At 37.2% G+C, this 15,163-nt stretch overlaps 1 protein-coding gene across 1 annotated transcript in view; it reads left to right on the top strand.

Annotated features, from left to right (window-relative positions):
- The window catches only part of IPO5 (importin 5), a 44,294-nt gene extending 30,382 nt beyond the window's left edge, over positions 1-13,912 (top strand). The window contains exons 15-26 of the mRNA XM_064362219.1: positions 417-500; positions 2,223-2,355; positions 2,445-2,566; positions 3,900-3,996; positions 5,986-6,158; positions 7,834-7,945; positions 8,035-8,090; positions 8,999-9,121; positions 10,233-10,452; positions 11,036-11,264; positions 12,439-12,580; positions 13,146-13,912. Coding sequence (XP_064218289.1) covers positions 417-500; positions 2,223-2,355; positions 2,445-2,566; positions 3,900-3,996; positions 5,986-6,158; positions 7,834-7,945; positions 8,035-8,090; positions 8,999-9,121; positions 10,233-10,452; positions 11,036-11,264; positions 12,439-12,580; positions 13,146-13,232 — 1,578 coding nt within the window. The 3' untranslated portion in view covers positions 13,233-13,912. The remainder of the gene's footprint in view (positions 1-416; positions 501-2,222; positions 2,356-2,444; positions 2,567-3,899; positions 3,997-5,985; positions 6,159-7,833; positions 7,946-8,034; positions 8,091-8,998; positions 9,122-10,232; positions 10,453-11,035; positions 11,265-12,438; positions 12,581-13,145) is intronic.
- Positions 13,913-15,163: the final 1,251 nt, after the last annotated feature.

Here is a 15,163-nt window from a genome sequence, read left to right as displayed (position 1 = left end):
GAAGTCTCTTTAAAACGCTGCCTGTCTATACAATGGAGATTACTAGAACTGCAAAGAGTTAAGTGAAAATCATAGATAAAATTTTCTGCAGTGAATTCTATAAACAATCCAAAATTTTCTTTCCAATTTGAATTCAGTTTTACTGCTTGAAATACATAAGCCGTAGACTAACACCTGATGGCATTAGAAGTACCTTTATGCTGCAGCTCAATGCGCCCTTTGGTGGAAAATACATTTTTCTAGAAAGTGCACCAAATCTGTCGCAATATAGATGAGAATTTTTCATTATGATAGTTTTATCTGTGGAGATCATGACCTATGTGGGCAACGTAGTCGATTTTTTGGCAATGCTTTGCTAGTTACACAAGAAGCAGAATTGGGTATCAACAAATGTGTCTCTATATGTTTTCCTCTAGTTCATGCAGGATGCCTCAGATGTGATGCAACTATTGTTAAAGACCCAGACAGACTTCAATGATATGGAAGATGATGATCCTCAGGTAAGTAATCTTAATACATTTGGCTTGATCTGCTCATGAGCTGTGGACAGCACAAGGTTCAATATATTTAAAACAAAATGAGCAATAGGTTTCTTGACATAACTGTCAACCCCTACTGGCAGAGACACTCTTCTCTTTATTTTTCTTCTGTTTCTTGAGCCCTTTTTCCTCAGTCTGTTGTAGGTTGCTCTTGCTTTCTCTGACTCTCACTCAAGTTTTGGTGTTTGTGGGTTCTGTCCAAGGCTCTCTTATCTTCTCACTCCCGTGGAATAGCGTCACTCACAGTCATGGCTTCCAGTTTCCTCTGTATGCTTGCAACTTTCAGATCTTCAGAATTGATTCATTTGTCCAGTCATGTAGTAGTTGTCTCCTAGCCCTTTGAAGGCTGCATGACTTCCCTCCCCTGGCAGAAAATACAGAATCCAAGAATCTCAGAACACACTGCTTATCTCTCTCCGCAGATGAAAATACAAAGACAGAAATGTCTTTGTATTTAGGAGGAACCCCTGCCTCCCAACACACATGCACATGCACACATAAGCATACACGCCCAGCTAATCCCTGCTCACAGTTCTCATCCTTTACAAGATTTTCCAGAGCTGTTCAGTGTCAGTGATGGGCACTTCCAACTTTGTGTTACAGTTACGTCGTAAATGTTTACCATAATCCTGATGGTATTCCCAACGCCTAACATATTGTTATATATTATATGTTAGGCACTCAAATAATTGTTGAATTAAATTTTGACTTTACATAGCCACATTGTAATAGTTTCTCATAGTTTAAATACGAAAGCATACCATTTTGCAAAGAAAGCATGTTTTGTTGTTTGCTTTCTTTGCAAAATGACATACAATATACATGTGTGTTTGTATGTATAGAGACAAAAGGCAGGAGGGATACTTAGCTGAATGCTGATAGTGGGGAGGCTGAGGACTCTGTAAGCTGTAGGGAGGGGTGGTAAGGACGAGGTGTGTTGCTCACCTTTGTATCAGCCAGGATATAGTTTAATGCCTGGCGTGTGAGAAACACCCAGTACCTATCTGTAGAGTGGGTGGACTTGACTTTTACATACAGAATCTTTAAGAGGTGGAGCACGTGTCTGTGCGTGCTCAATAGGTAAGTAGGTAGGTGGATGATGGATACTAGGGGATAAGAATCACTTTCTAGCTTTGCAGGGATGGTGAATGGAACCAGGTTCTCTAGGTAATTTGCGATGATGAAGTCTGTGTAAACACAGTAATAGGAGAAGAGGTGTCATAAATATACTCAGCCACTTATAGCATGTTTTGTTTCTTGGATTTTAATAAATGTTTAATGAATAGAGTGGCAGGCAATAGGGATGCAGAGTCAGATAAAATACGTTTCTGTCTTCAAAAAAATTGTGACTGGAAGTTGGTGAAAGTTTGGTTAGGTGATTAGTTTCATTTAGGTGATTCAGATGCTAAGAAAGAAGATTATAATTACTTACTGGAAGTAGAAAGAAATATTCTGGTCTTTTTTTGCCTCACCTACTGTTCATATCCCAGTGCAGGGTGAGTTCACAGGGATTTCATTAAAGATTCTGAACCTTTTAAGTACATAACCTTTAAAAATGCTCTTATTGCTTAAAGTACCATGAACATATCAATAAAACATTGTTTCTGTGAAATAAGGAAATGGCTTTCTTTATCACATTTACCCATTTTTTTAATCTATTTTAATTTTAAATTTTTTCCCTAGATCTCTTACATGATCTCAGCATGGGCCAGAATGTGCAAAATCCTTGGAAAAGAATTTCAGCAATACCTTCCAGTGGTTATGGGGCCTTTAATGAAGACGGCTTCAATTAAGCCTGAAGTAGCCCTTTTAGATAGTAGGTGTCTTTAGAAGGACATATTGGTTATAACAGTTCTCTCTTTGTTATTATTTTTCTTATGCGTTTGTTTTCTCCTCCGTTAATAGCCCAAGACATGGAGAATATGAGTGATGATGATGGCTGGGAATTTGTGAACCTTGGAGATCAGCAAAGCTTTGGTATTAAAACTGCAGGATTAGAAGAAAAATCAACTGCTTGCCAGATGTTGGTAAGAGAGCACTATTTTTGCTAAACTTTTATATCTTACATACATTTCATATGAGGGCTTTTAATAGCTGCTAAAGAAGTTATTTTGGAGAGCCAGGAATATGTTCCTTAAAAAGTAAAATGTTCTTTCCATTTTAAAGAAATGTGGATAAACCTTATCAGTGCTGTTTTAAATAGCAAAAAACAGTGAATAGCCTAAATTCCTGTTAGTGGGAAGGTAAATGATAAATTACTGTGCCCTGGAATAATATACAGCCATTACAAAGAGTTGAGAATATAAGCTACAAGAGGGAAGGATTTTTGTTTTTTTTGTGTGTGCTTAGTCTGTAGTAGGTGGCCACAGAATATTTTTTTAAACTAATGAACAGAAGTGTGTTCATGCTATTTAGTGTAAAACAAAACTGGTATGATTCCAATTGTGTAAACAAATAGATATGGCAGGAAAATCAAAGTGTTCAGTTATCCCTTATGGTGTTTATGGTGTGTGTACGTGTGTTTAGTTCCTAGTTTTCTTTTTGTTTTCTTTATGAGCATGTGTTTTAAAGTGAAGGATAATACCTATTTTTAAAGTTAAATTTTAGAAATTATGGTATATTACAAATTTAGCAGTTAAGTAAACCTAAATAAAAGTTGCTTAAATTTTATTTTGTATTTGTTACTGTGTTCTAATTCATTTAAAAGTGTATTTATGATTGTCATCTTCAATGATTAGTATCTATAAACATTTGGATTTTTGTGAGTTTTTTCCCCCTCTCATCTGGAGAGCAAATACAACTAATAACATCTTTAAACAAAATTGTCTAATCTTTTGTTGTAGTAGAAGAAAATGAAAAAATTGTTTAAAAGACTACAGTTTATTTTCTGTTTCACTGTTGAAAACATTGTTTAAAAATACGACTTAACAGAAGCCTGTTTGCCGCAGATTTACAAAGTAAATGCTACAATTAGCTGATGCTTTCAGGTTTTTTTAATATCTTTTAGAATGATTTTTCCTCAATTAAGTTATATATTTTGTTTGATGTATTGCTGAAACTTGGTGAATTCTCCTATACACAAGAAATTAAAAATGTGAATGATTCCAGCCTTTGGATGACTATATATATGACAATAATTTCCTTTTCTTTTTGTCACTCACCAATACTACAGTCATTTTATGACCTGTCTTTTAAAATTCTTTTTAGTTGGAAGACTAATTTGACAGTTCTACATGCAACTTTAAATGTAGTTCTAGTCAAAATACAACCTCATGTGGTCCTTATGATTTTGCTGTATGTTAATATTAATGCTTGAAAACTAATATGAATCTTTATTTCTTCCCAATACTTTGATTGCAGGTTTGCTATGCTAAGGAGTTAAAGGAAGGCTTTGTGGAGTACACTGAGCTGGTTGTCAAACTGATGGTCCCTTTACTGAAATTTTATTTCCATGATGATATCCTACAACTTTTTAACACAAACCATGTCTAGATTTAGTAAACTTGTAGTTTCTTGAAGTATTAGACGGTGTTCACTGAAGTAGACATCACCATGATGGTTTGTATTTGCACTAACTGCACTTTGAGATGATAAACTCGCTTCTCTGCATGTGCCTTTGTTTCTACCTGCGCCAAAACATGAAAAAGAAAATGTCATCTATCCTCTGTCAGCTTTCTGTAGCTCTCCTAAGGATTTTAAGGATTAATATTTAGTTAGCAAATGACTACAATTATATATAGTTGCTACTTTCCCCAAATATCTTTTAGTAAACATTAAGAAAATAAGACTGGTTGTTTTTTTTTTCTTAAAGAGATAATGTCTCACTCTGTCACCTGGGCTGGAGTGCAGTGGTGTGATCAGGGCTTACTGAAGTCACATCTCCCAAGTAGCTGGGACCCAGGTGCATACACTGTGCCCAGATAGATTTTTTTGTAGAGACAAGGTCACCCTATGTTGCCCAGGATGGTCTCAAACTCCTGGGCTCAAGCAGTCCTCCTGCCTTGGCCCCACAAAGTTCTGTAATTACAGGCATGAGCCACTGTGCCCAGCAAGACCTGTCTTTTTTTTGAAACGGAGTCTCGCTCTGTCTTCCAGGCTGGAGTGCAGTGGCACGGTCTCAGCTCACTGCACCTCTGCCTCCTGGGTTCAAGCAATTCTCCTGCCTCAGCCTGCTGAGCAGCTCGGATTACAGGCACCTGCCACCATGCCCAACTAATTTACTGTAGAGACAGGGGTTTCACGATGTTGGCCGGGCAGGTATCAAACTCCTGACCTTGTGATCTGCCCGCCTTGGCCCCCCAAAGTGCTGGGATTACAGGTGTGAACCACCATGCCCGGCTGGCAAGACCTGTCTTAATAGGTTAGAGATCCACTGATAGTCAACTTTCTGTAGCATTGAGAATCCTGCATTTCAAATGTGAATAGCACCTTTGGGGAGAAACATTGCATTCTTTTTTTTTTTTTTGAGACAGAATCTCACTCTGTCGCCCAGGCTGGAGTACAGTGGTGCGATCTCAGCTCACTGCAACCTCCACCTCCCAAGTTCAAGTAAGGGATTCTCCTCCTCAGCCTCCTGAGTAGCTGTGATCACAGGCATGTGCCACCACGCCCAACTAATTTTTTTTTTTTTTAAGTAGAGACAGACTTTCACCATGTTGGCTAGGCTGCTCTTGAACTCCTGACCTCAGGTGATATACCCACATCTGCATTCCAGTGTTTTGCTTCTCAGCATCATGATAGTTATAGTTAGTATTTTCCAGTACATTTTTATGGCTTTACACCCAAGAGAGTGGTAGAGCCCAGACACAAACCCAGATCTGACTCCAGAGCCCCTTTGTTGTCATTCCTCTTACGGTATCCTGTAGTGGTGTCCTCTACCTAAGACAGCTTTTACCCAACTAACACTTACTTCCCAGAATGCCAGAGGACAAAGCAGAATTGCTTATAAGAGGAATCAAAACCTTATTTTATAAATGAGATTAGGTAGGGAAAGGCAATTTAGTCTTTATTGAAAACTGAAAAGGCCAGCATAGGAAGGGGGTCCTCAGTAGGTTTTTTCGAGAACATGCTTCAGTTGCATTTATTAGAAACATGCACTACCTAAGGTTTTGAGGTAGGTACACCTTGAGGCCTGCTAATGGTCATGGGTCCTTTCATAGTCATTTTTGTGTTTTGGTTTACATTTGAGCAGTAGGCAGCCCTTCACTGCTGCTGGACTAAATTCCTGCCACTGTTATAGGTAACAGAGGAGACAGAAGGTATGTCTTGTGGGCAGAGGAGACTTTTGTATTTTTATATATGCTTTATATTTAACACAAGCTCTTGGATAGCTGAAGTTGCCTAGTACTCCTATTAGTGCAATAAACATGAACCCTTTAACATTTAAGCAAAATAATTAACGGTCTTTTGAGGTTCCTTAGTGATTGCATTTCCTTAACAATGAAACGTGTTCGAGTGGCAGCAGCAGAATCCATGCCTCTTCTCCTGGAGTGTGCAAGAGTCCGTGGTCCTGAATATCTTACACAGATGTGGCATTTTATGTGTGATGCTCTAATTAAGGCCATTGGTACAGAACCAGATTCAGACGTCCTCTCAGAAATAATGCATTCTTTTGCAAAGGTGAATATTTTTCTCTTAAAGAATATTTATAAGGTTGTATGTTCATTCATTAGTCTTGCTAAAAGTTAAAAAAAGAATTTTGAGACAGTCTTGCTCTGTCACTCAGGCTGGAGTGCAGTGGCGCAATCTCAGCTCACTGCAACCTCCGCCTCCTGGGTTAAAGCAATTCTCATGCCTCAGCCTTCCAAGTAGCTAGGATTACAGAGGTGCACCACCATACCTGGCTACTTTTTGTATTTTAGTAGAGACGGAGTTTCACAGTGTTGCCCAGGCTGGTCTCAAACTCCTAGCCTAAAGTGATCTGCGTTGGCCTTCCAAAGTACTAGGATAAGCCAGCTAAATTTTTATATGCTGTGATATATGGTTTTTTAAAAAATAAATAAAAATGTTAAATGTATTATTTTAATATTTTGATATTATTATGTTTCTTTAAAAAGATAAATTTACCCTAGAAGGGTGGTATAGGTAGAGGCAATGCTACAGGCAACAACATGAAGCATGCATTCTTTGGAAAAAGAGAAGAAACTGAATACTCTAGTATTTCAGTCTTGAATAGTTTCTATCATTGTGTACTGAATAATCCAGCTGCAGAAGCTTGGATATCATCTCCAGTTTCTGTTCTTTCCATTTGCTTAAGTTCCCCTCTTTTTTGTATTTGTGGGTTTTTTTGTTTGTTTTTTGTTTTGTTTTATTTTGTTTTGAGACGGAGTCTTGTTCTGTTGCCCACGCTGAAGTTCAGTGGCGCGACCTGCAACCTCCGCCTTCCCGGTTCAAGCAGTTCTCCTGCCTCAGCCTCCTAAGTATCTGGGACTATAGGCGCATGCCACCAAGCCCGGCTAATTTTTTGTATTTTTAGTAGAGACGTGGTTTTACTGTGTTAGCCAGGATAGTCGCTATCTCCTGACCTCGTGATCCACCCACCTCAGCCTCCTAAAGGGCTGGGATTACAGGCGTGAGCCACTGTGCCCGGCCTCTTTCTGTTTTGTTTTTTGTTTTTTTTTTTCATTGCCCCATCTCTTTTTTTCTGCTCTTGAAATAGCCTCACTTGGCCTACCTCAAATGTCTCCTTTCCTTTCCTCTCAGTTCATTCTCCTTTCCTCAAGCACTACCTTGCTCTTCATTGAGTCACTTCCTTTCTCATACAGTGTCGCTCCCATTTTGCACAATTCTAGTTTGCTCCAATCTTGGTTTAAGATTTAAAATTTCTTAGCATCTTTATGTGACCTTATTTACACTTCTGCAGTTCAGAATTTCTTCTGTTTTTCCAAAGCATGCTTCCATACCTTTGCCTATATTGTTTCTTCTACCTCTAGTGCCCTTCCTTCAGTGTTCTCTTTGTATGTTATGTGTACCGAGTATGGATTTAGGAGCTGGTGTGTGTGTGTGTGTGTGTGTGTGTGTGTGTGTGTGTGTGTGTTCCATCTTTGAATCCTCAGTACCTAGCATAATGCCTGGCTCCTAGGTATGCTTAGTAATGTTTAAAAGAAAATATTTTTTCTAACTCCACTCTAAAATGCTATCATTCTAACAAATACACACTAAGCATATGTAAATAATTAATCTTCCAGGATACTGGAAGTGTGTTCATTTTTCCATATGGTTTTTAGTGGAGTTTAACTTTGGACTCTAAACACCCCTAATCTTATGGATTGCTTTCTTTCCTCACCCTCATTAGTGCATTGAAGTAATGGGAGATGGATGCCTTAATAATGAACACTTTGAAGAACTGGGTGGTATATTGAAAGCAAAGCTCGAAGAACATTTTAAAAATCAAGAATTACGACAAGGTAAGTTTTCCATCCATGCTTTTATTTCTGAATATAATCCTTGACCATTTTGGTGATCATTTAAAAACATTTATTTGGGTGTGTTTTAGTTAAAAGACAAGATGAAGACTATGATGAACAGGTTGAAGAGTCACTACAAGATGAGGTAAATTATTCCCTTTGGAACTTATTTACATGACCGCTTACATCAGAAAGACTTGTAAATACCTCAGTTTCTAATTAATTTGACTTGTCATTCTGATGTAATCATCAGTCTTTAGCAGAGGAATCTGATGTATTTCATCTCTTAATTTATGAATAAGTAATTTGAAATTAAACTGATACATCTTTTGGTGCCATGTGCATTTGTTTATAATACCTCAGTCAAAACACCTTGAGGTTTACATAGTTCATTTACATACTGCTCACAACAACCATTTGCATTTTGTGGTGCTTTCACTATTTTAAAGATGAATAACCTAAAATTCCAATGTTAAATGATTGCCCACAGTCACACTGTTGGCAATCTGGGGCCTTTTTCACCGTGTTACTTAGTTCTCTCATCAAACCACCTAGGACTGTCAAGCTATTTCATTGTGTGTTTAGAGGCCAGCATCTCATATGTGGCCACTTGGTGGGCCAGTGCTGACATGTAGGTAGTACCAGTTCCCTAAAGGTGCTCACATGCTTGTAGGCCCAAGTTACTACTAACAAGACCCCAGTCTCCCCACTGTCCCACCCCGAAATGAGGTTTATTCTGCTGAAAACAAAAAGTAAAAAAAGTAAAAACTCCTTTGTTTCAGAATGTAGAAATTAGAGATAATTTTTCAACCCATCTATCTTAAGTATGTTCCAAGAAAAATCTTTGCAGTGAACACAGTTCTTGCTACACACCTTTTAGAGACATGATAGTCACGCTTGAAAGTTATTCCAGTCTCCAGACTCTTGATTTACCCTTAAGACAGGAATGAAAAATTTATTTTCTGCGTTTTTTAAGGTTTTTATAAATGTTACTATTGATAATAAAAAACATACTTTTTAATCCATATGGATGTGTGTGTGTATGTTTTTTAGGATGAAAATGATGTTTATATTCTGACCAAAGTGTCAGATATTTTACACTCAATATTCAGTAGCTTCAAGGAAAAGGTGTTACCATGGTTTGAACAGCTGCTTCCTTTAATTGTCAACCTCATTGTAAGTGTTACCTCTCTTAATAGTTGTTTTAGATAGTTAACCTGGAATTCTTTCATTGCAGCATAAAATCTAATGCTTGAAGTTAAAATGGGTCTCAGAAATGATTGTTTCCATTGTACATCTTTGATTTTATCAAGTTGACTTCATTGCCCTGGATATTTTCTCATTCATTATATGTTTGAAGATTTCTAACTTGGTTTCCCATAGGCCAATTCAGTTCTAACACATCTGAAAGACATACAAGTGATATTTTTTTTCATTATTTCAGGTTTCTCTGCCCTCTTAAATTAATAAAAGGAAACAAATGATTACTTTTTTAGGGACTGTACAGAATTAATTTATTTTTGTTATCTACTACCAGCAATCATGGATTATCAATAATGGGCATATATATATAGATATATATTTTCCCTCTCTTATATTTGATTTTTTTTAATGTTTTATGGACTTATTTTAAAGCAGTTTCAGATTCACAACCAAATTGAACAGGAGGTACAGAGATTTCTCATGATCCTCTGCCCCTCGGCATGCATGGCCTCAGCACCACTGACACCCTGCATCACAGCAGTAGATAGACGTGTTTCCATTTGTGGACCTACATCAACACATCATTCAATGGTCTATGTGTATTCCGTTTTTTAAAAAATATATTATAAATTAGTAGCTATCTCAGATGTTTGGAATTTTTTCTTTTTGGCTTTCAATTTTGCTTTTTATTGTATTTAGTAGTGCATTACATTTTTTAAAAGATTCAAGCATACATGACTTAGCTTATTGAATAAATGCTATAAGTTCTTTGCAGCTTTTATTATTACCATATTTTTTTAATGTAACATTACCATTGTCTTTTTTTACAAAGTAAATTTATATACAGTGTTGCCACTGTCGGTTCTTCTGTGTGTTAGTGTCAGATTGTAGCGTTCTATAACATATCACACAAATCTATGTATTTGAAATATCGTTGCTCACAAGAAGTGGTTGTTACTGTGTTTTCTTTTTTTTTTTTTTCTTTTGCCTATATCAGGAATATCAATGTAAGCAGATAGTCTATTGTGAATATTTGTTTACATTCTTTATGTATTTGAAGCTTAAAAGAGAATCTCTTTTGTAGTGTCCACATAGACCATGGCCGGACAGACAATGGGGATTATGCATCTTTGATGATGTCATAGAACACTGTAGTCCAGCCTCATTTAAATATGCAGAATATTTCTTAAGACCAATGCTCCAATATGTATGTGATAACAGCCCAGAAGTGAGGCAAGCAGCTGCATATGGCCTGGGAGTCATGGCACAGTACGGTGGAGATAATTATCGCCCTTTTTGTACAGGTACCTTTGTTTATTCAGTTACATGCATTTCATTCCAGACATCCTGTTTATCCCTGACTTACTCTCTTTACCACACTCCCAAACATTATTTGCCTATTTCTGCTGTAGTCTGTTTTCAAACATCTCATCTGTAGCATTTAGGATTTTATATGATAAAGGGATGATTTATTCTCATAGAATCAAAGACTTCCCCACCCCAGCCTCTCAGGGTACGTTTCTCTTTGGGTTTTGGTGATATACCACAGTCTCAGCATAATACTTTTAAAACTTACGGGGGAATATAGTTAGGCAGCTTTTAAAGCCCTTGGGTGCCCTCGGGTGATGTGGTGAGTACTGTTAATCTGGAGGCTCCTCATCTCTCTGGGTCTCTAAGTTAGTAGAGTGCTAGTGCTTCTGTCTATGCTGGGGCAGTCTCCCCTGTTACCATTCTGTAATAATGTAGCCAAGAAGACAACACTTCTGTTACACTTTATTATTTTTATTATTTCTTCACCATAACATCTGGACCAAATACAAAAATATGTATGTTCATTTGCATGAAAATGTGAGGTTTTAGCTAAACTTTTTCTAATGCTTATTTTAGAAGCACTTCCCCTGCTGGTAAGAGTTATTCAGTCTGCTGATTCTAAGACCAAAGAAAATGTCAATGCTACCGAGAACTGCATCTCAGCAGTAGGGAAAATCATGAAGTTCAAGCCTGACTGTGTAAACGTTGAAGAGGTGCTGCCACACTGGTTGTCTTGGCTTCCACTACATGAAGATAAAGAAGAAGCTGTTCAGACTTTCAATTATCTGTGTGACCTGATTGAAAGGTAAGAAAGCAGATTGTGACCTTACTTCCTTCCCCTCCACAGTGCTTCCTGGTTTTTCTTGCCTAACATCAGTCTTTCAAAGTTGAACCACTTGATCTCTGAACAGTCCTCAGTTGTATAGGTTTATAATAGTGCTGGCTTTGTACATCATATTAAGAAACCATATCACAGTTAACATTGCCCTTATAAGAAGGTCTAATTTTGAGTTATTCTTTGTGAAATTAGATTCAACAGATGAGACACTTTAATCATTTATTTACTTTTAAATTTTTTTTGGTAGTGGCAAGGTCTTAACTGTTTTGCTCTGACAGTTCTCAAACTTGGCCTCAAGAGATCCTCCCACCTTGGCCTCCCAAAGTGCTGGGATTACAGGCATGAGCCCCCACACCCGGCCTAATGGCATGTTGCTTAGTGTCTGTTTTCTAAGTCCAAGTTCCCCCTAAATATCAGTCAGATTTAGGCTCTGTTGCTATTAATTACTATTTTTAGTTTATGAATAAATTCAAGGGCTACAACCACTGGAGTTTGTAGCAGTAGTCTGACAGGCATATTCTTCGTGCCTGTTTAAGTTCATGTAAAAAATGTGTTTGAGTCGTCCCACTGAGCACATCATTAAGGAATGTAACAACCATCCTGCAGACTACACACATCTTACCTGCTCCTGCATCTGAAATGACCAGGTTTTAATCATGCTATTTGATCATCTCCCTTGAAAACAACTACTCTGAAATTCTCTTAGTGACAAACACTAGAATTCTTAAATTCACTGTTAGATTTTTTCCCATTAAACTTGCCTGAGTTTATTTCCCAGTTTATTCTTGAAATGTTTATATAATCCTTTTGAACTTCAGATTTATTTTAGAAACATTTTGTAGTAGCAAAATAAAATTTGTGTTAAACTGTTATTCTTAGTAATACAATACTTTTTTTTAATACATCACATATTATTTATAAGGTATTTAGAACATTCTGTTGTTTGAAACTTAAAACAATCCTAAGAGATGAGCCCAGTATTTTTTTTTTCTAATTTATATAGGAAGAAACTAAAGAGCTTATATGTAAAATTGGCTGGTTTTCTTCCTACTGAATTTAAAAGGCCATTGATTATAGTGAACACATAATCATATTTCTCGTTACAAATCTCACTTATAAAGGTTTTCTTCCCTTTTGTTAGTAATCATCCAATTGTTCTTGGCCCAAACAATACCAATCTGCCCAAAATATTCAGTATAATTGCGGAAGGAGAAATGCACGAGGCAATTAAACACGACGATCCTTGTGCCAAGCGTCTGGCCAATGTTGTCCGCCAAGTACAGGTAAGCTGATTTGGTTAAATTGGAGAAGGGGTGTTAAAGCCTTTTGTTCCTTTATATTCCTCTGAGAGAAGAAACTAGAAATCTAATGAGCTAAGGAAGTTTTATTTTTATAGTCTCTTGCCTCCAAGCCTTAAGTGGATTATACCTAATGTAATCCATCCATGTGTTCTTACTATTTATTAGAATTAAAACCTTCATCTTGGGACATTTTGAGCCTACCAGTTGGTGCTTAACACAAGCTTATTATGTGTAGTTTTTCTGCCTATCTGAAGGGAAAAAAACAAGATTTAATAATAACTTGTCACCTGCCAAAGAACTTTAAATGATTTTTTACTTCCTAAATTTGTGTGGTATATGAGTTACTTTAAGATATTATCTGCTTAGTGTAGCTTTATTGATGCAAAAATAAAGAAAACTTACTGTAAATGAAATGAACTTTAATTGCTTTTACAATGATATTCATCAAGTTAAGCTACCTATTACAGTCTACCTATGATGATGATTAAAATCCTTCCGAATGAGCATTTCTCTGTGTCTAAGTCTGTGAAAATGTTTCTTTCCCTAGACTTCTGGAGGACTGTGGACTGAGTGCATAGCACAGCTCAGTCCTGAGCAGCAGGCCGCCATTCAGGAGCTCCTGAACTCTGCGTGAAGGGCCTTAATGTCACCCACCAGAAAACTAACTCCAAATAAACGTTTACCCTTTTGTTTAGGTTTCTTTGTTTTGTTTTTGAGCAAAAGAGATCGGTAGTGTTGTGTGTAGGCCATTCTTCTGGAGAGCCGCGAGCAGGAAGAGCAGCGCTGTGTTGCAGAATGGAGTTTCCACGGATTTCTACCAGACCACTGAAGGTGCTCCTGGGAAGCCCTGCGGTAGCATTCAAGAGTATTTTTCTACTGGTATAACCCACCCACCTGATGGGGAAGGGGAAATAAAATTAATTTTTCTCGTTAGACATAAGGAGATTTAAAGAAAAACAGCTTTAAGAACAGTTACTCAGCGTAGATGTGTGTTCACACAAATTACTCTACACCCAGTGTTCATTGTTAATTGGAGTGCGAGTCTTTCTGTAGGATAGAAAGAAGCCTACTACCCAGCAAACCAGTAGACCCGAAAGTTGAAAAAAAAACTGATGACATAAAACAAGCCTGAAGATGGCATATTTGATGTCACTTTGGTTCTTTTTCCTGGAAGGCTTATACAGTGACTCAGTTGGGAAGCTTTCCAGCTTCCAGCCCTTGAATGTGAAGTGTCATTGGCATGTCTGGCAGTAGTCTCTCATTCACTCCTCAATAAACAACGTTGAATGCAAAAGAGGCTTGTGTAAAAACTCAGTACTGTCTGTCTTGGATTCATTTCATGTTTTTAATATAAGAATGATCTAATATTTTTTTAAAGTGATAGCTATCAGTAATAGCCAAGTGTTTTTTCCCCTAATATTTTCCTTGTGCAATTCAGACTTAAGCATCGAGTTTTTACCATCTTCCACTGTAAGCTAAGTTATGATACCTATTCCATTCACAGTTGGTGTCCTTTTTAAGGTTTGAAAATTTCAATCAATTTTTTTTTTTAAGCTAGGATTGTTCTGATTAACTCAAAAAGACTTGGCTTAGTATTTCCGTTGCAAAGTATAATTGCTATAGAGCCACACACAACTTTTGAACTTTTAATTGTAAGTATTACAGCTAAAGATATTTACTGAAAATTTCAGTAAAATGTGTGAATGTTTTTTTCTTTGTGTATTAACCTCATAGCAGTAAATGACTTGCTGTTGTTTAATTTTTCTAAGGCATCTTAATAGATTTCTGTTGAAAACTTCAGTGTTAACATTTTTATAGTTTGTACTAAATTTAACCGTGATATAAAAATGAATTTTATGCATAGATCAGAATTTTAAATTAAAGGTTTTTTCTTTAAATGGTTTGTATTACTTTATTAAAACTAAATCTGAAATGGAATAGAAAATAGAGTGGATTACATATAGATGGTTTACTTGTTAGCAGATGCCCTTCATATATATTTTCAGTTTGCAGCACAACAAAATTAGCCTGGAGGCTTCCGAATCTAGCAAAACAACATAGTAAATGATTTCACCTGTGCAATCCTTGCTTTCAGTAGATAAAAGCAAGGGGCTCTTGTGTGTGTTGATATTTGGAGCTTTATAGCCTGTACTCCTGTGGGAGAAAAAATGGGAATTGGAGTCAAAATGTGTCAAGACAACCCCTTTCTGCTTTCTTTTTTTTTTTTTTTTTTTTGAGATGGAGTTTTGCTCTTGTTACCCAGGCTGGAGTGCAATGGCGCAATCTCGGCTCACCACAACCTCCGCCTCCTGGGTTCAGGCAATTCTCCTGCCTCAGCCTCCTGAGTAGCTGGGATTACAAGCGTGCACCACCATGCCCAGCTAATTTTTTGTATTTTTTAGTAGAGGCAGGGTTTCACCATGTTGACCAGGATGGTCTCAATCTCTTGACCTCGTGATCCACCCGCCTCGGCCTCCCAAAGTGCTGGGATTACAGGCGTCAGCCACCGCGCCCGCCCCTCCCTTTCTGCTTTCTTAAGTAGCATCTGAAAAGCCAATTCATGTA

This window comes from Aotus nancymaae, unplaced genomic scaffold, assembly GCF_030222135.1.
Source record: "Aotus nancymaae isolate 86718 unplaced genomic scaffold, 86718_ANA_hifiasm-v0.15.2.pri h1tg000048l, whole genome shotgun sequence".
Classification (NCBI taxonomy): domain Eukaryota; kingdom Metazoa; phylum Chordata; class Mammalia; order Primates; family Aotidae; genus Aotus; species Aotus nancymaae.
This window is presented reverse-complemented; position numbering and strand designations above follow the sequence as displayed.